Source organism: Salmo salar, chromosome 15, assembly GCF_965601325.2.
Source record: "Salmo salar chromosome 15, fSalSal1, whole genome shotgun sequence".
Lineage (NCBI taxonomy): Eukaryota > Metazoa > Chordata > Actinopteri > Salmoniformes > Salmonidae > Salmo > Salmo salar.
This window is the reverse complement of record NC_138305.1, coordinates 68,442,673-68,458,407: the sequence shown is the minus strand read 5'-3', so window position 1 is coordinate 68,458,407 and position 15,735 is coordinate 68,442,673. Positions and strand designations below refer to the sequence as shown.

General features: G+C 40.4%; 1 protein-coding gene across 2 annotated transcripts in view; it reads right to left on the bottom strand.

Moving 5' to 3' along the window:
• Window positions 1-15,735, bottom strand: part of LOC106571902 (IQ motif and SEC7 domain-containing protein 1) — a 197,755-nt gene that overhangs the window by 129,679 nt on the left and 52,341 nt on the right. For both annotated transcript variants that reach the window (XM_014145442.3, XM_014145449.3), the window contains exon 2: window positions 4,474-4,503. In XM_014145442.3, the coding sequence (XP_014000917.1) occupies window positions 4,474-4,503 (30 nt within the window). The remainder of the gene's footprint in view (window positions 1-4,473; window positions 4,504-15,735) is intronic.

Genomic DNA, 15,735 nt, shown 5'->3' with positions numbered 1-15,735 from the left:
TCACATAATAATTTAACACGTTCATGAATTTTGGACATAGTGATTACACATTGATTACTCCATCACCATATTTCATAGCGATTCACCGATATGTATGCTATGATTCTGGTAAAGCTTTTTTGGGCACCTCCCGCTGCCGCACGAGGCAGACACACACTTCCCTAAGCTCTCGGACAGTGCTGGTCAGAAAAAAGCTAGTTAGTTGTTGGATGCAAACAATGTTCTCCTCCAAAAACACAGCAAAACAACAATCTGTTTCAGTTAGCTAGCTAACTAACGTTATAGCTACTATCTAGCTAGGTGTCATCATCTAAAATACTCCTAATTTATAAGACAGTTTTTGTATTTGGGCAATGATCCCATGCTTAGTCATGCTTATAATGTTAGCATGGGGCAACAGGGCTAGGTGCTGTAGCTGGCTAACTTGTTTAGTTTGTTATCTAGCTAGCTGGCAGGCAGAAGCAGCAGGATCACCTTCCTATCTCCCCTGCCTCTGGGATGGTTGCATGTCAGGGAGAATGTTAGACTACCAAGCTAACAATTTTTATCCTGCTCATTTGAGCCTGATCTTATTTCAAATGCTCACACAGACATTTTCCCATTGGATCTAACAAATAATGGCTTATTACCAACGCGGTATTTTAAACACATTGTGACTGGTGTGTGTGCTTGTTTGCAGACTTATTATTTACAGCTTTGACAGTGCTACTGACCGTAGTGGTGACACTTGGCTTGCTAATGCAGATTCGCCGCACACAACATTCTAAAATATAATTTTGTTATTTGACACGTCAAATTATCAGTTTATAAGACGCGTCAAATATTGTTATTTGACTTGTATCTTTTATCACACTCAAAGACCCAAACGGCATCCCATACTGTGAGGCTGTAGGCCTGTGCTGGTAGTCTTGGGACTGTATTAGTGCTGAACGTAGTGGTGGATATTGAACCAATTTCACTCAGCCGGACCCTAGTTTTACGTATTGATGTAGAAAGACTATAGACATATACACAACGTGAATTTCTGTCTGGGGAGTGTATTAGCAGTGGTAGCAGTCGATGCATACTAGCTCTTGGATGACTAAAAGTGTAGATGAAATAGCGGCTGCTACTGTAGTTATGATGATTGACACTACCCGTGTGTGGATAAAGGCTTAATTAGCGGGATGGGTTATTGGCCAGTTATCTCAGAAAGTCTGATAGCTGATTGAATAGAGGCCCAAGTCTCTTGTGTTTCACAGTTTGAGTCCCTGGCAGACACGCAGTATCTTCAGTACACTGGCTCTGCTGGCGATGCTGCTCAGAGGGTGAGCACACACACACACACACACACACACACACACACACACACACACACACACACACACACACACACACACACACACACACACACACACACACACACACACACACACACACACACGAAAAGACAACGAGAGGCAGACACCTCTGGGGCTCAGCCCTCTCTTTCACCTTCGCCTCAGTAAGAGAGGACAGCCAGTACGTAACGCAAGTGGCCGGAGCGCAACAAATAACATGGGAGGAATGAACAGAGATGGCCTGAATCAAATGTACAGTTGAAGTCAGAAGTTTACACTTGGGTTAGAGTCATGAAAACTCGCTTTTCAACCACTCCATACATTTCTTGTTAACAAACTATAGTTCTTGCAAGTCGGTTAGGACATATACTTTGTGCATGACACAAGTAATTTTTCCAACAATTGTTTACAGACAGATTATTTCACTTATAACTCATTGTATCACAATTCCAGTGGGTCAGAAGTTTACATACACTAAGTTGACTGTGCCTTTAAACAGCTTGGAAAATTACAGAAAATGACGTCATGGCTTTAGAAGCTTCTGATAGGCTAATTGACATCATTTGAGTCAATTGGAGGTGTACCTGTGGATATATTTGTGCCTCTTTGCTTGACATCATGGGAAAATCAAAAGAAATCAGCCAAGACCTCAGAAAAAGAATTGTATACCTCCACAAGTCTGATTCATCCTTGGGAGCAATTTCCAAATGCCTGAAGGTACCACGATCACCTGTACAAACAATAGTACGCAAGTATAAACACCATGGGACCACGCAGCCGTCATAACGCTCAGGAAGGAGACGTGTTCTGTCTCCTAGAGATGAACGTATTTTGCTGCGAAAAGTGCAAATCAATACCAGAACAGCAGTAAAGGACCTTGTGAAGATGCTGGAGGAAACCGGTACAAAAGTATCTATATCCACAGTAAAATGAGTCCTATATAGACATAACCTGAAAGGCCACTCGGCAAGGAAGAAGCCACTCCTCCAAAACTGCCATAAAAAAGCCAGACTATGGTTTGCAACTGCACATGGAGACAAAGATTGCACTTCTTGGAGAAATGTCCTCTGGTCTAATGTAACAAAAATTGAACTATTTGGCCATAATGACCATCATTATGTTTGGAGGAAAAAGGGGGAGGCTTGCAAGCCAAAGAACACCACCCCAACCGTGAAGCACGGCGGTGACAGCATCATGTTGTGGGGGTGCTTTGCTGCAGGAGGGACTGGTGCACTTCACAAAATAGATGGCATCATGAGGAGGAAAATTATGTGGATATATTGAAGCAACATCTCAAGACATCAGTCAGGAACTTAAAAGCTTGGTCGCAAATGGGTCTTCCAAATGGACAATGACCCCAAGCATATTTCCAAAGTTGTGGCAAAATGGCTTAAGGACAACAAAGTCAAGGTATTGGAGTGGCCATCACAAAGCCCTGACCTCAATCCTAAAGAAAATGTGTGGGCAGAACTGAAGAAGCGTGTGCGAGCAAGGAGGCCTACAAACCTGACTCAGTTACACCAGCTCTGTCAGGAGGAATGGGCCAAAATTCACCCAACTTATTGTGGGAAGCTTGTGGAAGGCTACCCGAAACGTTTGACCCAAGTTAAACCATTTAAATGCAATGCTACCAAATACTAATTGAGTGTATGTAAACTTCTGACCCACTGGGAATGTGATGAAATAAATAAAAGCTCAAATAAATCACTCTATTATTCTGACATTTCACATTCTTAAAATAAAGTGGTGATCCTAACTGACCTAAGACAGGGAATTTTTACTAGGATTAAATGTCAGGAATTGTGAAAAACTTAGTTTAAATGTATTTGGCTAAGGTGTATGTAAACTTCCGACTTCATCTGTATATCAACAGTGGTGGAAAAAGTACCCAATTGTCATACTAAAAGTAAAGATACCTGAATAGAAAATAGCTCAAGTAAAAGTCACCCAGTAAAATACTACTTGAGTAAAAGTCTAAAAGTATTTGGTTTTAAATATACATAAGTACCACAAGTAAATGAAAGTGTTGTACTTATGTATCAAAAGTAAAAGTATAATTATTTCAAATTCCTTATATTAAGCAAACTTGTTGTTTTCTTAATTTACAGATAGCCAGGGGCACACTCCAACACATCATTTACAAAAAACGCATTTGTGTTTAGTGAGTCCGCCACATCAGAGACAGTAGTGTGTGAATTACTTTTGGGTGTCAGGGAAAAGTAAAAAGTACATTATTTTCTTTAGGAATGTAGTGGAGTAAAAGTTGTCAAAAATATCAATGGTAAAGTAAAGCACAGATACCAAAAAACGACTTAAGTAGTACTTTAAAGTATTTTTACACCAATGTATATCAACAACACAAACTCAGCTCCTCTAGGGTTCTCTCCATTCTCAGACAGACAACACTTGAGAGGCAGGAGGAAGAGTGTAATTCACCATCTGCTTAACAGGAGCATATGTGCTGCTTACCCAAGATATTACATCTATATACTATGGAGAGAAGGAGCTGGAGACAACTGGGTTTATTTACTAGGGACTGGGAAACAAAGCACCTCTACTCAACATGCCAGTCATGTTTTCCAGCCCTAGGCACATCACATCAATGATGTATGCTTATTCCAGCTTTAAATCACTCTACTGCTTCACATTTACTGAGACACTCCCATATAAATCTCATGCCACAGTGACTGTATACGGAAACTAAAATACAACAGTTAATTGTACTCAATGCAGTCGTGGGTTGCACTCAACACAACCTCAATGCAACCTTGGGTTGCACTCAACACTCAAACCCATAATTTTCCCCATCATAATGGCCACTAGTGGACATTGAGAGACGTCATCAGCACCTAGCTGCTACTATCATCACCTGAGGACAATCACTCATGTCTCTGCTACTGTAGCATGTTTTATCACAGGGTCCGTCAGCTATAGACTGGAGAATGTAGGACATCATGTGTTATCTAGAACCAGAGCCTACTCAAGAGAGATCGAGAATGAGGAGAGAGAGAGAGAGAGAGAGAGAGAGAGAGAGAGAGAGAGAGAGAGAGAGGAAAACAGTGACCAAGGACACTCTTTCTTTGTGTGTCTTTCTCTGAGTTAATAAAGTGCTACCTGAATACGTGCATTACATCATGAGTAATGATGTACATACCTGACCATTCTGGAGCTGTCACATTCAGATCTGAAAAACAAAGAGGCAATAGATTACTGTGTTAATATAAATTAACTTACAATGAATTGATTAACTGACATTCAATAATAGCGCACAGTATATGGAAAAATCGAATTGAAACAATTAATCAAGGACGATATGACAATATAAATGACTAGCTATCTAGCTTGGTTTCTTCATTCAGTCAGTGATTAAGTATAGTGTTATATAAGACATATTACAGGGACCCTGCAGCACCGAGCACTTTGCTAAGAGTTGCCTACAATAGAAAAGACCAAACTGAACAGATAAGTTAGGCCAATTACACGGAAACTGAATTACACGGAGAATCAAATTGTTCCCTTTAAAATGTATGCCAAAAAGAAACCACTGATTTCAAAATTTAACAAATCATACAACACATTATTAAAAATTTACATAAGTATTCAGACCCTTTGCTATGAGACTTGAAATTGAGCTCAGGTCCATCCTGTTTCCATTGATCATCCTTGAGATGTTTCTACAACTTGATTCGAGTCCACCTGTGATAAATTCAATTGATTCGACATGATTTAGAAAGGCACACACCTGTCTATATAAAGGTCCCACAGTTGACAGTGCATGTCAGAGAAAAAAACCAAGTCATGAGGTTGAATGAATTGTCCATAGAGCTCCGAGACAGGATTGTGTCGAGATACAGATCTGGGGAAGGGTACCAAAAAATTGTCTGCAGCATTGAAGGTCCCCAAGAACACAGTGACTTCCATTCTTAAATGGAAGAAGTTTGGACTCTTCCTGGGGGGGGGGGGGGGCCTTGGGAGAAGGAGAAGGGCCTTGGTCAGGGAGGTGACCAAGATCCTGATGGACAGTCTGACAGAGCTCCAGAGTGCCTCTGTGCAGATGGGAGAACCTTCCAGAATGACAACCATCTCTGCAGCACTCCACCAATCAGGTCTTTATGGTAGAGTGGCAGAGGGAAGCCACTCCTCAGTAAAAAGCAAATGACAGTCCACTTGGAGTTTGCCAAAAGGCACATAAAGGACTCTCAGACCATGAGAAACAAGATTCTGTGGTCTGATGAAACCAAGACTGAACTCTTTGGCCTGAATGCCAAGCGTCACATCTGGAGGAAACCTGGCACCATCCCTACGGTGAAGCATGGTGGTGGCAGCATCATGCTGTGGGGATGTTTTTCAGCGGCAGGGACTGGGAGACCAGTCAGGATCGAGGGAAAGAAGAACAGAGCAAAGTACTCTGTGGAGATGGGAGAACCTTCCAGAAGGACAACAATCTCTGCAGTACTCCACCAATCAGGCCTTTATGTTTGAGTGGCCAGACGGAAGCCACTCCTCAGTAAAAGGCACATGAAAGCCCGCTTAGAGTTTACCAAAAGGCACCTAAAGACTCTGACCATGAAAAACAAGCACCTTCCCCACGGTGAAGCATGATGGTGGCAGCATCATGCTGTGGGGATGTTTTTCAGCGGCAGAGACTGGGAGACTAGTTATGATCGAGGGAAAGATGAACGGAGCAAAGTACAGAGAGATCCTTGATGAAAACCTACTCTAGAGCGCTCAAGACCTCAGACTGAGGTGAAGGTTCACCTTCCAACAGGACAACAACCTTAAGCACACAGCCACCAAGACAACGCAGGAGTGGCTTCGGGACAAGTCTCTGAATGTCCTTGAGTGGCCCAGCCAGAGCCCGGACTTGAACCCGATCGAACATCTCTGGAGAGACCTGAAAATAGCTGTGCAGCGACGCTCCCCATTCAATCTGACAGAGCTTAAGAGGATCTGCAGAGAAGAATGGGAGAAACTCCCCAAATACAGGTGTGCCAAGATTGTAGCGTCATACCCAAGAAGACTCGAGGCTGTATTTGCTGCCAAAGGTGCTTCAACAAAGTACTGAGTAAAGGGTCTGAATACTTACGTAAAATGTGATAGTTTTTGTTTCAAATTTGAAAAATATATATATTTTTTGCTTTGTCGTTATAGGTTATTATTAAGATGAACGTAACAAAATGTGGAAAATGTCAAGGGGTTTGAATACTTTCCAAATGCACTGTACCAACAATACCACATGAAACAAAGAAACCAAATTAAAATCCCTGACAATATATCTTACAACAATAATAACAATAACAATATTTGCAAAGAATACAACGCAATTAGATCCACATTCGATTGGAGAGATAACAATATCCCCACCGTGCCACCATGCTTATAATGATAGAGGCATAGCTCCCGTTGGCCACAAGCTGTGCTGGAATGGAGCTCCACATTTTTTTTAGATACTCCAGAGAACCCAAGACAAAGCTAGTGGTTAGAATTCCTCATTTCAACCTTTAAGTAACAAAAACAGTTTTACAAGGTCTGTATGGGAAGAGGATAGTGCTCACTTCTTGAGGGAGGGTTTCAATTAATTTGGGGGTGTATTGTGACCTAGAATGAACGTGGAAAATACATTGGATTTGAAAAAAAGTAAATCAACCAGTACTGTACCATGTGTGATGTCCAAACTTGTTAAACATAGACATCTATAATTGTTTTAGATTTGGTCTGGACCAACCAAATGTGGTCTTGTTTGGGGGCGGAGCTCATTACAATAATAGCCAGTGCGTAGAATAATAACCAAATATGCAAAATAAGGACATTACATATTTCTACCTTTGTGTACCTATTCAGGATACATCACCATGAAGAGAATGATATTCGTATCCATAATTATGCATTCTGTATAGTACAGATCAGGGACCCGTAATTCCGTTACCGGATGTAAATCCACTTCACCTACTGTAGGTCGCTGACACCCCATTCCTTCTGCAGACATCTTTGAATCTCAATTCAGAAACCGTGGTCTCATAAAAAAACTGAGCGAGATTTTACCGTAATTCTATTACCAAATTTTGCATCTGCACAGTTCTTCCAGTAAATGTGTTTTTGTGAACATTTGTGTAAATTATTCAAAGTAGACCTTGTGCATAGAGTTATATGGTTTGTAGGCTGGGTAATTGCCAGGGACCTCACGATACGATATTATTACGATACTTTGGTGCTGATACAATACGTATTGCGATTCTCACGATTCTATATGTATTGCGATTCGATACTGTGATTTTATTGCATTTCGATGTTCCAATCATATTGCTCACCATATGTCTGCTGCAGAGGGACAAGCGAGACATGAGAAAACACGTTTTGATCAGTCATGTAAAATAAAAAAGTGCTGAAACCAAATTGCCTCACTATTTCAAAAGAAGATCGAGAACAAGCTAATGTTGGGGTTCGTTCCTTGTCAATCATTGGCGAAATTAGCAATCAGGCAATATCTTTAAGTAAATCAATCATTCATTTATTAATGCAATTGCAGACAGAAGTTGACAACAGGAACATAGCACGCATGTTTCCGAGTAAGTTCTGCAAATTGTTCTGCACTGCCTATGTCATTACCTTCTACTCATGAGACCAAAACCATGCCTACACAGCTATATAAAACAAGAGTTTTAGTGTTATCTAAAATAGTAGTAAATGTCCACTCCCCAAGTTGATTTATAGTGGAATGTCTGACTAGTCTCTAATCTCTTACACACCCCTACAGAGTTCTGTCTCAGTCACACATTTCTCAGACAGTTTCTTTATAAGAGGCAGAGATTAGAAAAGACTGTGGAACAATATTAAACCTTTATAATATATATATATATATATATATATATATATATATATATATATATATATATATATATATATATATATATTTATATATATATATATATATATATATATATAGTTCATCTGTAGTCTAGAACCCTATAAATGTATGGAGGGAGGGGTCTTATAACCCCTCCCCTTCTATTAATAAGCATAATCAATTATTATAATACATCAAACATTTGGTTCAGCCCCTATCATGACCCCAAGGTGAACCCCCGACACTATGAAGGAAACATACTGTAGTTTTGGTACAGGTACAGACGACTAGCACAAAACAAATTGCGATATTGTCAAAACAATATCATCAAAAATAATATCCCGAAGTGTAACTATCTATTTTTTTCCCATCACTAATGGTTTGTTAAACTTTGAAACCAATGGTTTTTGTTTGGCATACATTTTAAAGTGAAAAATGTGAGTCAAAGCGTAATTCCATTAACGTGAAATTGCACAAATGCCACTCTACCGTTAAGGGAAACTGCTCTGTACATGGCTGTTCTCTGGAACACAGCACTCCGGGCCAATATAGCTACATTTATGTGCACACTGATCGCCTAGCCATTTTCCCTCACACGGAGTACCTTCCTCTGCATTTTCATTAATTATGAATGGACAGGAAATTGCTTGAGTTACTTACTGAAAGGGATAGTTATGGGGGGGGGGGGGGGGGGGGGAGAGTCCATCTCGAGGTGTCATAAATCCCCCCTAACGTAAAAAATATTTTCACATGAACCTCCCTTTGTACTGTAAAACAAAACAAAAAACACAAATAAGAACTGTAGTGACCCTGTGTTTACAAAAGTCGATATCGACTTTGCCACTTCAGCATGCTTTTCACAGTCGATGCCACGCAGGGCTACAGGCCAGAAGGGTTGAGTTTTCACCGACCACCACGGATGAGCTCACTCTACCTGCCTGTATCTTTACACTACGATCAGACCCGGCTGCAGACAATGATCAGCTAGGGGGCAAATCCGATTTTCAACATTCTGGTGCTATATTTATAATTATATAAAATATATGCACCAACAGGTTTCTGTGCCAATGCACCAGACAACCAATAAGAAAAGCATAACTGCATACCGATTACCAACTTTGGGACACCACAATCAAATAGACTATGTCAATCTCAACAAACAGAAAATAGATCCCTCCCTACCTTTTATCCAGTATCGAAGGCTTGGCATGACAATCTCTGAATGTCATTCAACTTTTGGTGTTTTGTAACAGATAGTGGTCGATGTCCGCGGTTCTAAAACATCAGTGCTCTGTTGAATTGGCGCCTTTTCCTTGACCATGTTGCTATGTGCATATAGCAAAGTTGATCAGCATATTGTTGTTGAGAACAATGCGGCGGGGGCAGCAGTGGAGTTAGGAGACAAGAAAACAGCCCTTGCCTTAATTGTCTAAGAAAAGTGAGGAAAGACTAAACCAACTTTTTAAATGTAACCTTTATTTAACTAGGCAAGTCAGTTAAGAACAAATTCTTATTTACAATGACGGCCTACACTGGCCAAACCCGGACAATGTTGGGCCAATTGTGCGCCGCCCTATGGGATTCCCAATCATGGCCGGTTGTGATACAGCCTGGATTCGAACCAGGGTGTCTGTAGTGATGCCTCTAGCACTGAGACGCAGTGCCTTAGACCGCTGCACCTCTCGGGAGCCCTTAATCATCTCTATAGCCTAACTGTTAAATCTGCCTGGCTTTATAAATCATCCATATATACTGTATCTACAGGAATAAGACAGATCCTGCTTAAGTTGCCTGTTTGAGTATTCGTTTAGTAGCCTACTGATTCCGTGGGCACCAAGCCTCATGCAACCACATGTCAAATAAACAATTTCACAAATGTGGCTGTTTTTAATCTTTGCTATGCTGTAGTAAAGGCTTTACACTTTTTTTGTCGTTAGAAAAGCCTCTCTGGTGCTATTTATAATTGATTTAGTGTTGTTTACACTGTTCCGAATTGTCAGAAATTATATTTATAATAATAACAACCCTCCTTTTTGTTGATCTCCTTCTTATTGTTATTATTACTATTATGATAATCATCATTATAATAACAATTAATATCATCATCATCATTAGTAGGCTTAGTATTGCAGCCTTGTATAACCCCCATTGATCTGTAGGCCTAAAAACGCATCCTGTTCACTCTTAATACCGTAACTTAGGCCTACTTATATTTCAATACTTCTATAGGCTACTGTATCAATCATTCATTTGTTCATTTCATCTCACAGCATGCGAGCCATTCGTGATTTGAAATGCAATCAAGCATTTTAGTTTTATAAAATAACAAAGCAACCCTTGAATAATTAGCATAAACAGTAAATAAACTGTTCCATTTCAGAAATTGCATTCACAAATGAATACACTGTTTTTTGTCTTTGCTGTAATAAAGGCTTACAACAGACTCTCTGGTACACACTTGTAATTTATTTAGTATTGTTTACGTTGTTCCAAACAGCACCTGTTTGGCAATAGCCCAATATGCACGCAGCACTTGCTCCTTACTTTCTTTATCTCCAGTATTTTCCACAACTAGTCAAATGTATTACACCCATCTGACTTCCCCATTATCTCCTGAGCAATCAGTAAAAATTCCCCCGTTTTGAGTTTATTTGTCACGTCCTCTGCATCCATTTTGCTGATACGGTGTTCAGAGTTTGTAATAACAAATTTATTGATGTGATTATGATATACTATTAGGTCAGGCCCTATTGGTCACGTGGATGTGATGCATAAAGAGAGCAAGGGTTGGGGGAATAGGGAATGTTTTCCCTAAACAAATGAGGGATTTTGGTAAAAACATTTTTCAGTCAGAAATGGCTATAATTATGTTGCAGCTTCAGCAGCACAGACAGCGCGATAAACACTTTTAATGTCCTGTGGTAGTCGCTACAGCAGGGAGGAGAAAGAGACAACGGGTGCAAGTCACACAGTCGCTCGCTGTATGTTGTTTTAACACAGAGCAGCAAATCTGAGCCCTGCCCGTCACAATCAAATAAATTGCGGTCGGACCCCCTCTCATTTGTGTGTTTTAATTATTTAATCAAACCGTGCGCTTAAAGCATCAAACAAGCTCAGTGCATGTAGCTGATTTGATTTAAAAAATATACAGTGTCTATATATGGAAAAATAAAAGTTAAAACATTTCGACCAATCGATTGGTCTAAAGAAGGGACAATTTTTTATTTGTTGGGGACAGCCCTAGTTAGGTTGTAGGTGCGGGAGTAATAGCCGCTCGGTTCAGAGGAGGCAGAGCGCGCATTAAGCTTGGAAAAATGATGATCTGCAACAGACAGCATATCTCAGTATCAGAAGTAAAAATACAGATTGGCTTGCTACTGTGCATTTCTAGACCTTATAAACTGTCAAGAGTAGAGTAGACCTACAACAGATACAAATGGAATGAAAAGTTAAAATCACAGAGCTTTTGTGCAGTTATTCAAATTTTCACTGCAGTTTACAGCCTAAGTAGAGTTTTGTACTCAAAAACAATAATGCAATTATTCATTGCATTGTGATGTTGTAGACTACTTTAGGTAGGATCATTTTATTGTCCCTAAACAAGATCAATAGGGGAGTTTTTTGAGCTGCGTGTCTAAGGTCTTCAATGTTCTTTCATGCGCAACGATGTACCTGGACTCTCCCCTGCACTGCCTATCACCTATTCCTCTTTGTTCTTATGGATTTATATCGAAAATTGGTGCAGCTTTGAATTATTTTACGTGTAGTATAATTGCTAGTTAGCCTATTGCAGATCTGGACAAACGATCCACCTACCACTATGGTCACTATGAATGGTGGATAGAAGGCAGGATAGACCGGCTGGTAGACTTATATTGACCTGTGGTATAGTAAATGTGCAGAAAAGCACAGTGCATAAGGGAAGTACTAAAACACCTTGATAGGGGTGCATGCAAGCAGATGAGGAAATGTGGCACGAATGGAAGAAATTATAGTAATACCTGCAAAACAGGGAATGAAAACCAGGGAAAAAAATGCACAACCCTCCCCAAAGCAACAAAAATAAAGTTAGTTAGTCAACCCTCCCTCACCACAGTCATTTTTGAAAGTTGAGCTGAGCTGCAGAAAGAAAACCTAATTATGTGGGAAGTTGAATTGTTGACAGAGTAGATGGTGGTCCTTTGGACATTTAGATCTTTACTGTTGTTTTCAACAGAACCATCTGGATTCTCTCTGGGGCCGAAGAGTCGCTGCTGGCTACCTCTCAACGCTATACCATCCCACATGGCTACCTCACCTCCCTTTCACTCTTTCTTTCTCCCATTTCCCTCTCCTCAGAGTACATAGGCAACAGAGGAACAGCAGAGTATTCTCTCTCAACTTAGCATCTGCTCTGTTCCATAGATATCAGATCAAGGAAGAGATAGAGAAAAGTACTTAAACTTCTATATGGGTCTCTCTTTGTGGTATTTGTTTAATCCTCTGCCAAACAGTCAGATCCCACACTAGAGAAACTAGCACAGACAAAAATGTGATATGACTGCTGGCATATAGTGCTGCTGTGCCTTCCCTCGCTGTTGTTGTCAGCACCTGACTAGCAGGCTTCAACCAATCACTTTAAAATCTGATTAAGACCAAACTTTAGCTAACAAAAATGGTCCAGTGAACTCATTAGGGCAGGTATTGCCATCCCCAGGGGTATGCGCCATGCCGTCGGGGGTACGCCAAATAAAAATGAGATTCACATAAAAAATAAAAAATTACACACACACACACACACACACACACACACACACACACACACACACACACACACACACACACACACACACACACACACACACACAAACCACACACACACACACAGTTGAACTACTCTACAAATTTCTTGTTAACCTGTTTGGGCTAGGGGGCAGTATTGAGAATTTTGGAAAAAATATGTGCCCATTTTTAACTGCCTCCTACACCAACTCAGAAGCTAGAATATGCATATTATTGTTCAGGTTTGGATAGAAAACACCCTAAAGTTTCTAAAACTGTTTGAATGGTGTCTGTGAGTATAACAGAACTCCTATGGCAGGCAAAAACCTGACAAGGTTTCATGCAGGAAGTGGCCTGTCTGACAAGGAGTCGTGCGTCTTGCATCTGTTTATTGAAGAGTAAGGATCTTAGCTGTAACGTGACAATTCCCAGGGCTCCAATAGGCTCTCAGAACCCGGGAAAAACCTGAACGATGACGAGGCAGCCTCTGGCTGAAACAGATTATCGCCTTATCCAAGTGGCCGATCAGAGGACCATTGAATGAGGCGCGTGCACGATTCGCCCCCGTGGAGAAATTTCATTCGGCTGTTTAGTTTATTGCAGATTCCCGGTCGGAATATTATCGCTTTTCTACGAGATAAATGGCATAAAAATTGGTTTTAAACAGCGGTTGACATGCTTCGAAGTACGGTAATGGAATATTTAGACATTTTTTGTCACGCCATGCGCCCGACCGTTATTTACCATTCGTATAGTGTCTAGAACGCACGAACAAAACAGAGGATATTTGGATATAACGATGGATTATTTGGGACCAAACCTACATTTGTTATTGAAGTAGAAGTCCTGGGAGTGCATTCTGACGAAGAACAGGAAAGGTAAGAACATTTTTCTTATAGGAAATAGGATTTTGGTGAAGGCTAATCTTGCCGGGTGTCTAAATAGCTAGCCGTGATGGCTGGGCTATGTACTTAGAATATTGCAAAATGTGCTTCATCCGAAAAGCTATTTTAAAATCGGACATATCGAGTGCATAGAGGAGTAATGTATCTATAATTCTTAAAATAATTGTTATGCTTTTTGTGAACGTTTATCGTGAGTAATTTAGCAAACTGTTAGTAAATTCCCCGGAAGTTTGCGGGGGGTATGCTTTTTCTGAACGTCACATGCTAATGTAAAAAGCTGTTTTTTTATATAAATATGAACTTGATTGAACAGACATGCATGTATTGTATAACATAATGTCCTAGGTGTGTCATCTGATGAAGATCATAAAAGGTTAGTGCTGCATTTAGCTGTGGTTTGGGTTTTTGTGACATTATATGCTAGCTTGAAAAATGGGTGTCTGATTATTTCTGGCTGGGCACTCTCCTGACATAATCTAATGTTTTGCTTTCGTTGTAAAGCCTTTTTGAAATCGGACAGTGTGGTTAGATTAAGGAGAGTCTTGTCTTTAAATAGCTGTAAAATAGTCATATGTTTGAGAAATTGAAGTAATAGTATTTCAAACGATTCAAAAATCGCGCCACTGAATTCAGGTGGCTGTTACGTAGGCGGGACGAATTCGTCCCGCCTTGCCCATAGAGGTTAACAAACTATTGTTTTGGCAAGTCAGTTAGGACATATACTTTGTGTATGACAAGTCATTTTTCCAACAATTGTTTACAGACAGATTATTTCATTTATAATTCACTGTACCACAAATCCAGTGGGTCAGAAGATTACATACACTAAGTTGACTGTGCCTTTAAACAGCTTGGAAAAATCCCAAAAATGATGTCATGGCTTTAGAAGCTTCTGATAACCTAATTGACATCATTTGAGTCAATTGGAGGTCTACATGTGGATGTATTTCAAGGCCTAGCTTCAAACTCAGTGCCTCTTTGCTTGACATCATGGGAAAATCAAAAGAAATCAGCCAAGACCTCAGGAAAAAAAACATTTGTAGACCTCTACAAGTCTGGTTCATAATTGGGAGCAATTTCCAAAAGCCTGAAGGTACCACGTTCATCTGTACAAACAATAGTACGCAAGTAAAAACACCACGCAGCCGTCATACCGCTCATAAAGGAGACGCGTTCTGTCTCCTAGAGATGAACATACTCTGGTGCAAAAAGTGCAAATCAATCCCAGAACAACAGCAACCTCTTCAACCTTGTGAAGATGCAGGAGGAAACAGGTACAATAGTATCTATATCCTATCACATCCTGACCCTTGTAGGAGGCCATTTGCCATAGTAGAGCGGTCAGGGCGTGACAGGTGGTTGTGTTGGGTGGTTTTGGGTTTTCTGTTTATATGTGGGGTTTTTCTAGTATTCAATTTCTATGTTTTGTTTTCCAGGTTTTGGCCGGGTATGGTTTCCAATCAGAGGCAGGTGTCTTTCGTTGTCTCTGATTGGAAGCCATACGTAGGCAGCCTGTTTTCCTTTGGGGTTTGTGGGTAGTTGTTTTCCGTTTTGCATACGTACCTGACGGAACTGTTGGCTGTCGTTTTGTTATTTTGTTTGAAGTGTTATCATAAATAAAATAAATATGAGCACTTTACACGCTGTGCCTTGGTCCCCTTTCAACGATGACATATCCACAGTAAAACAAGTCCTAAATCGACATAACCTGAAAGGCCGCTCAGCAAGGAAGAAGCCACTGCTCCAAAACCTCCATAAAAAAAAACAGACTACGGTTTGCAACTGCACATGGGGACAAAGATCGTACTTTTTGGAGAAATGTCCTCTGGTCTGATGAAACAAAAATAGAACTGTTTGGCCATAATGACCATCGTTATGTTTGGAGGAAAAAGGGGGAGGCTTGCAA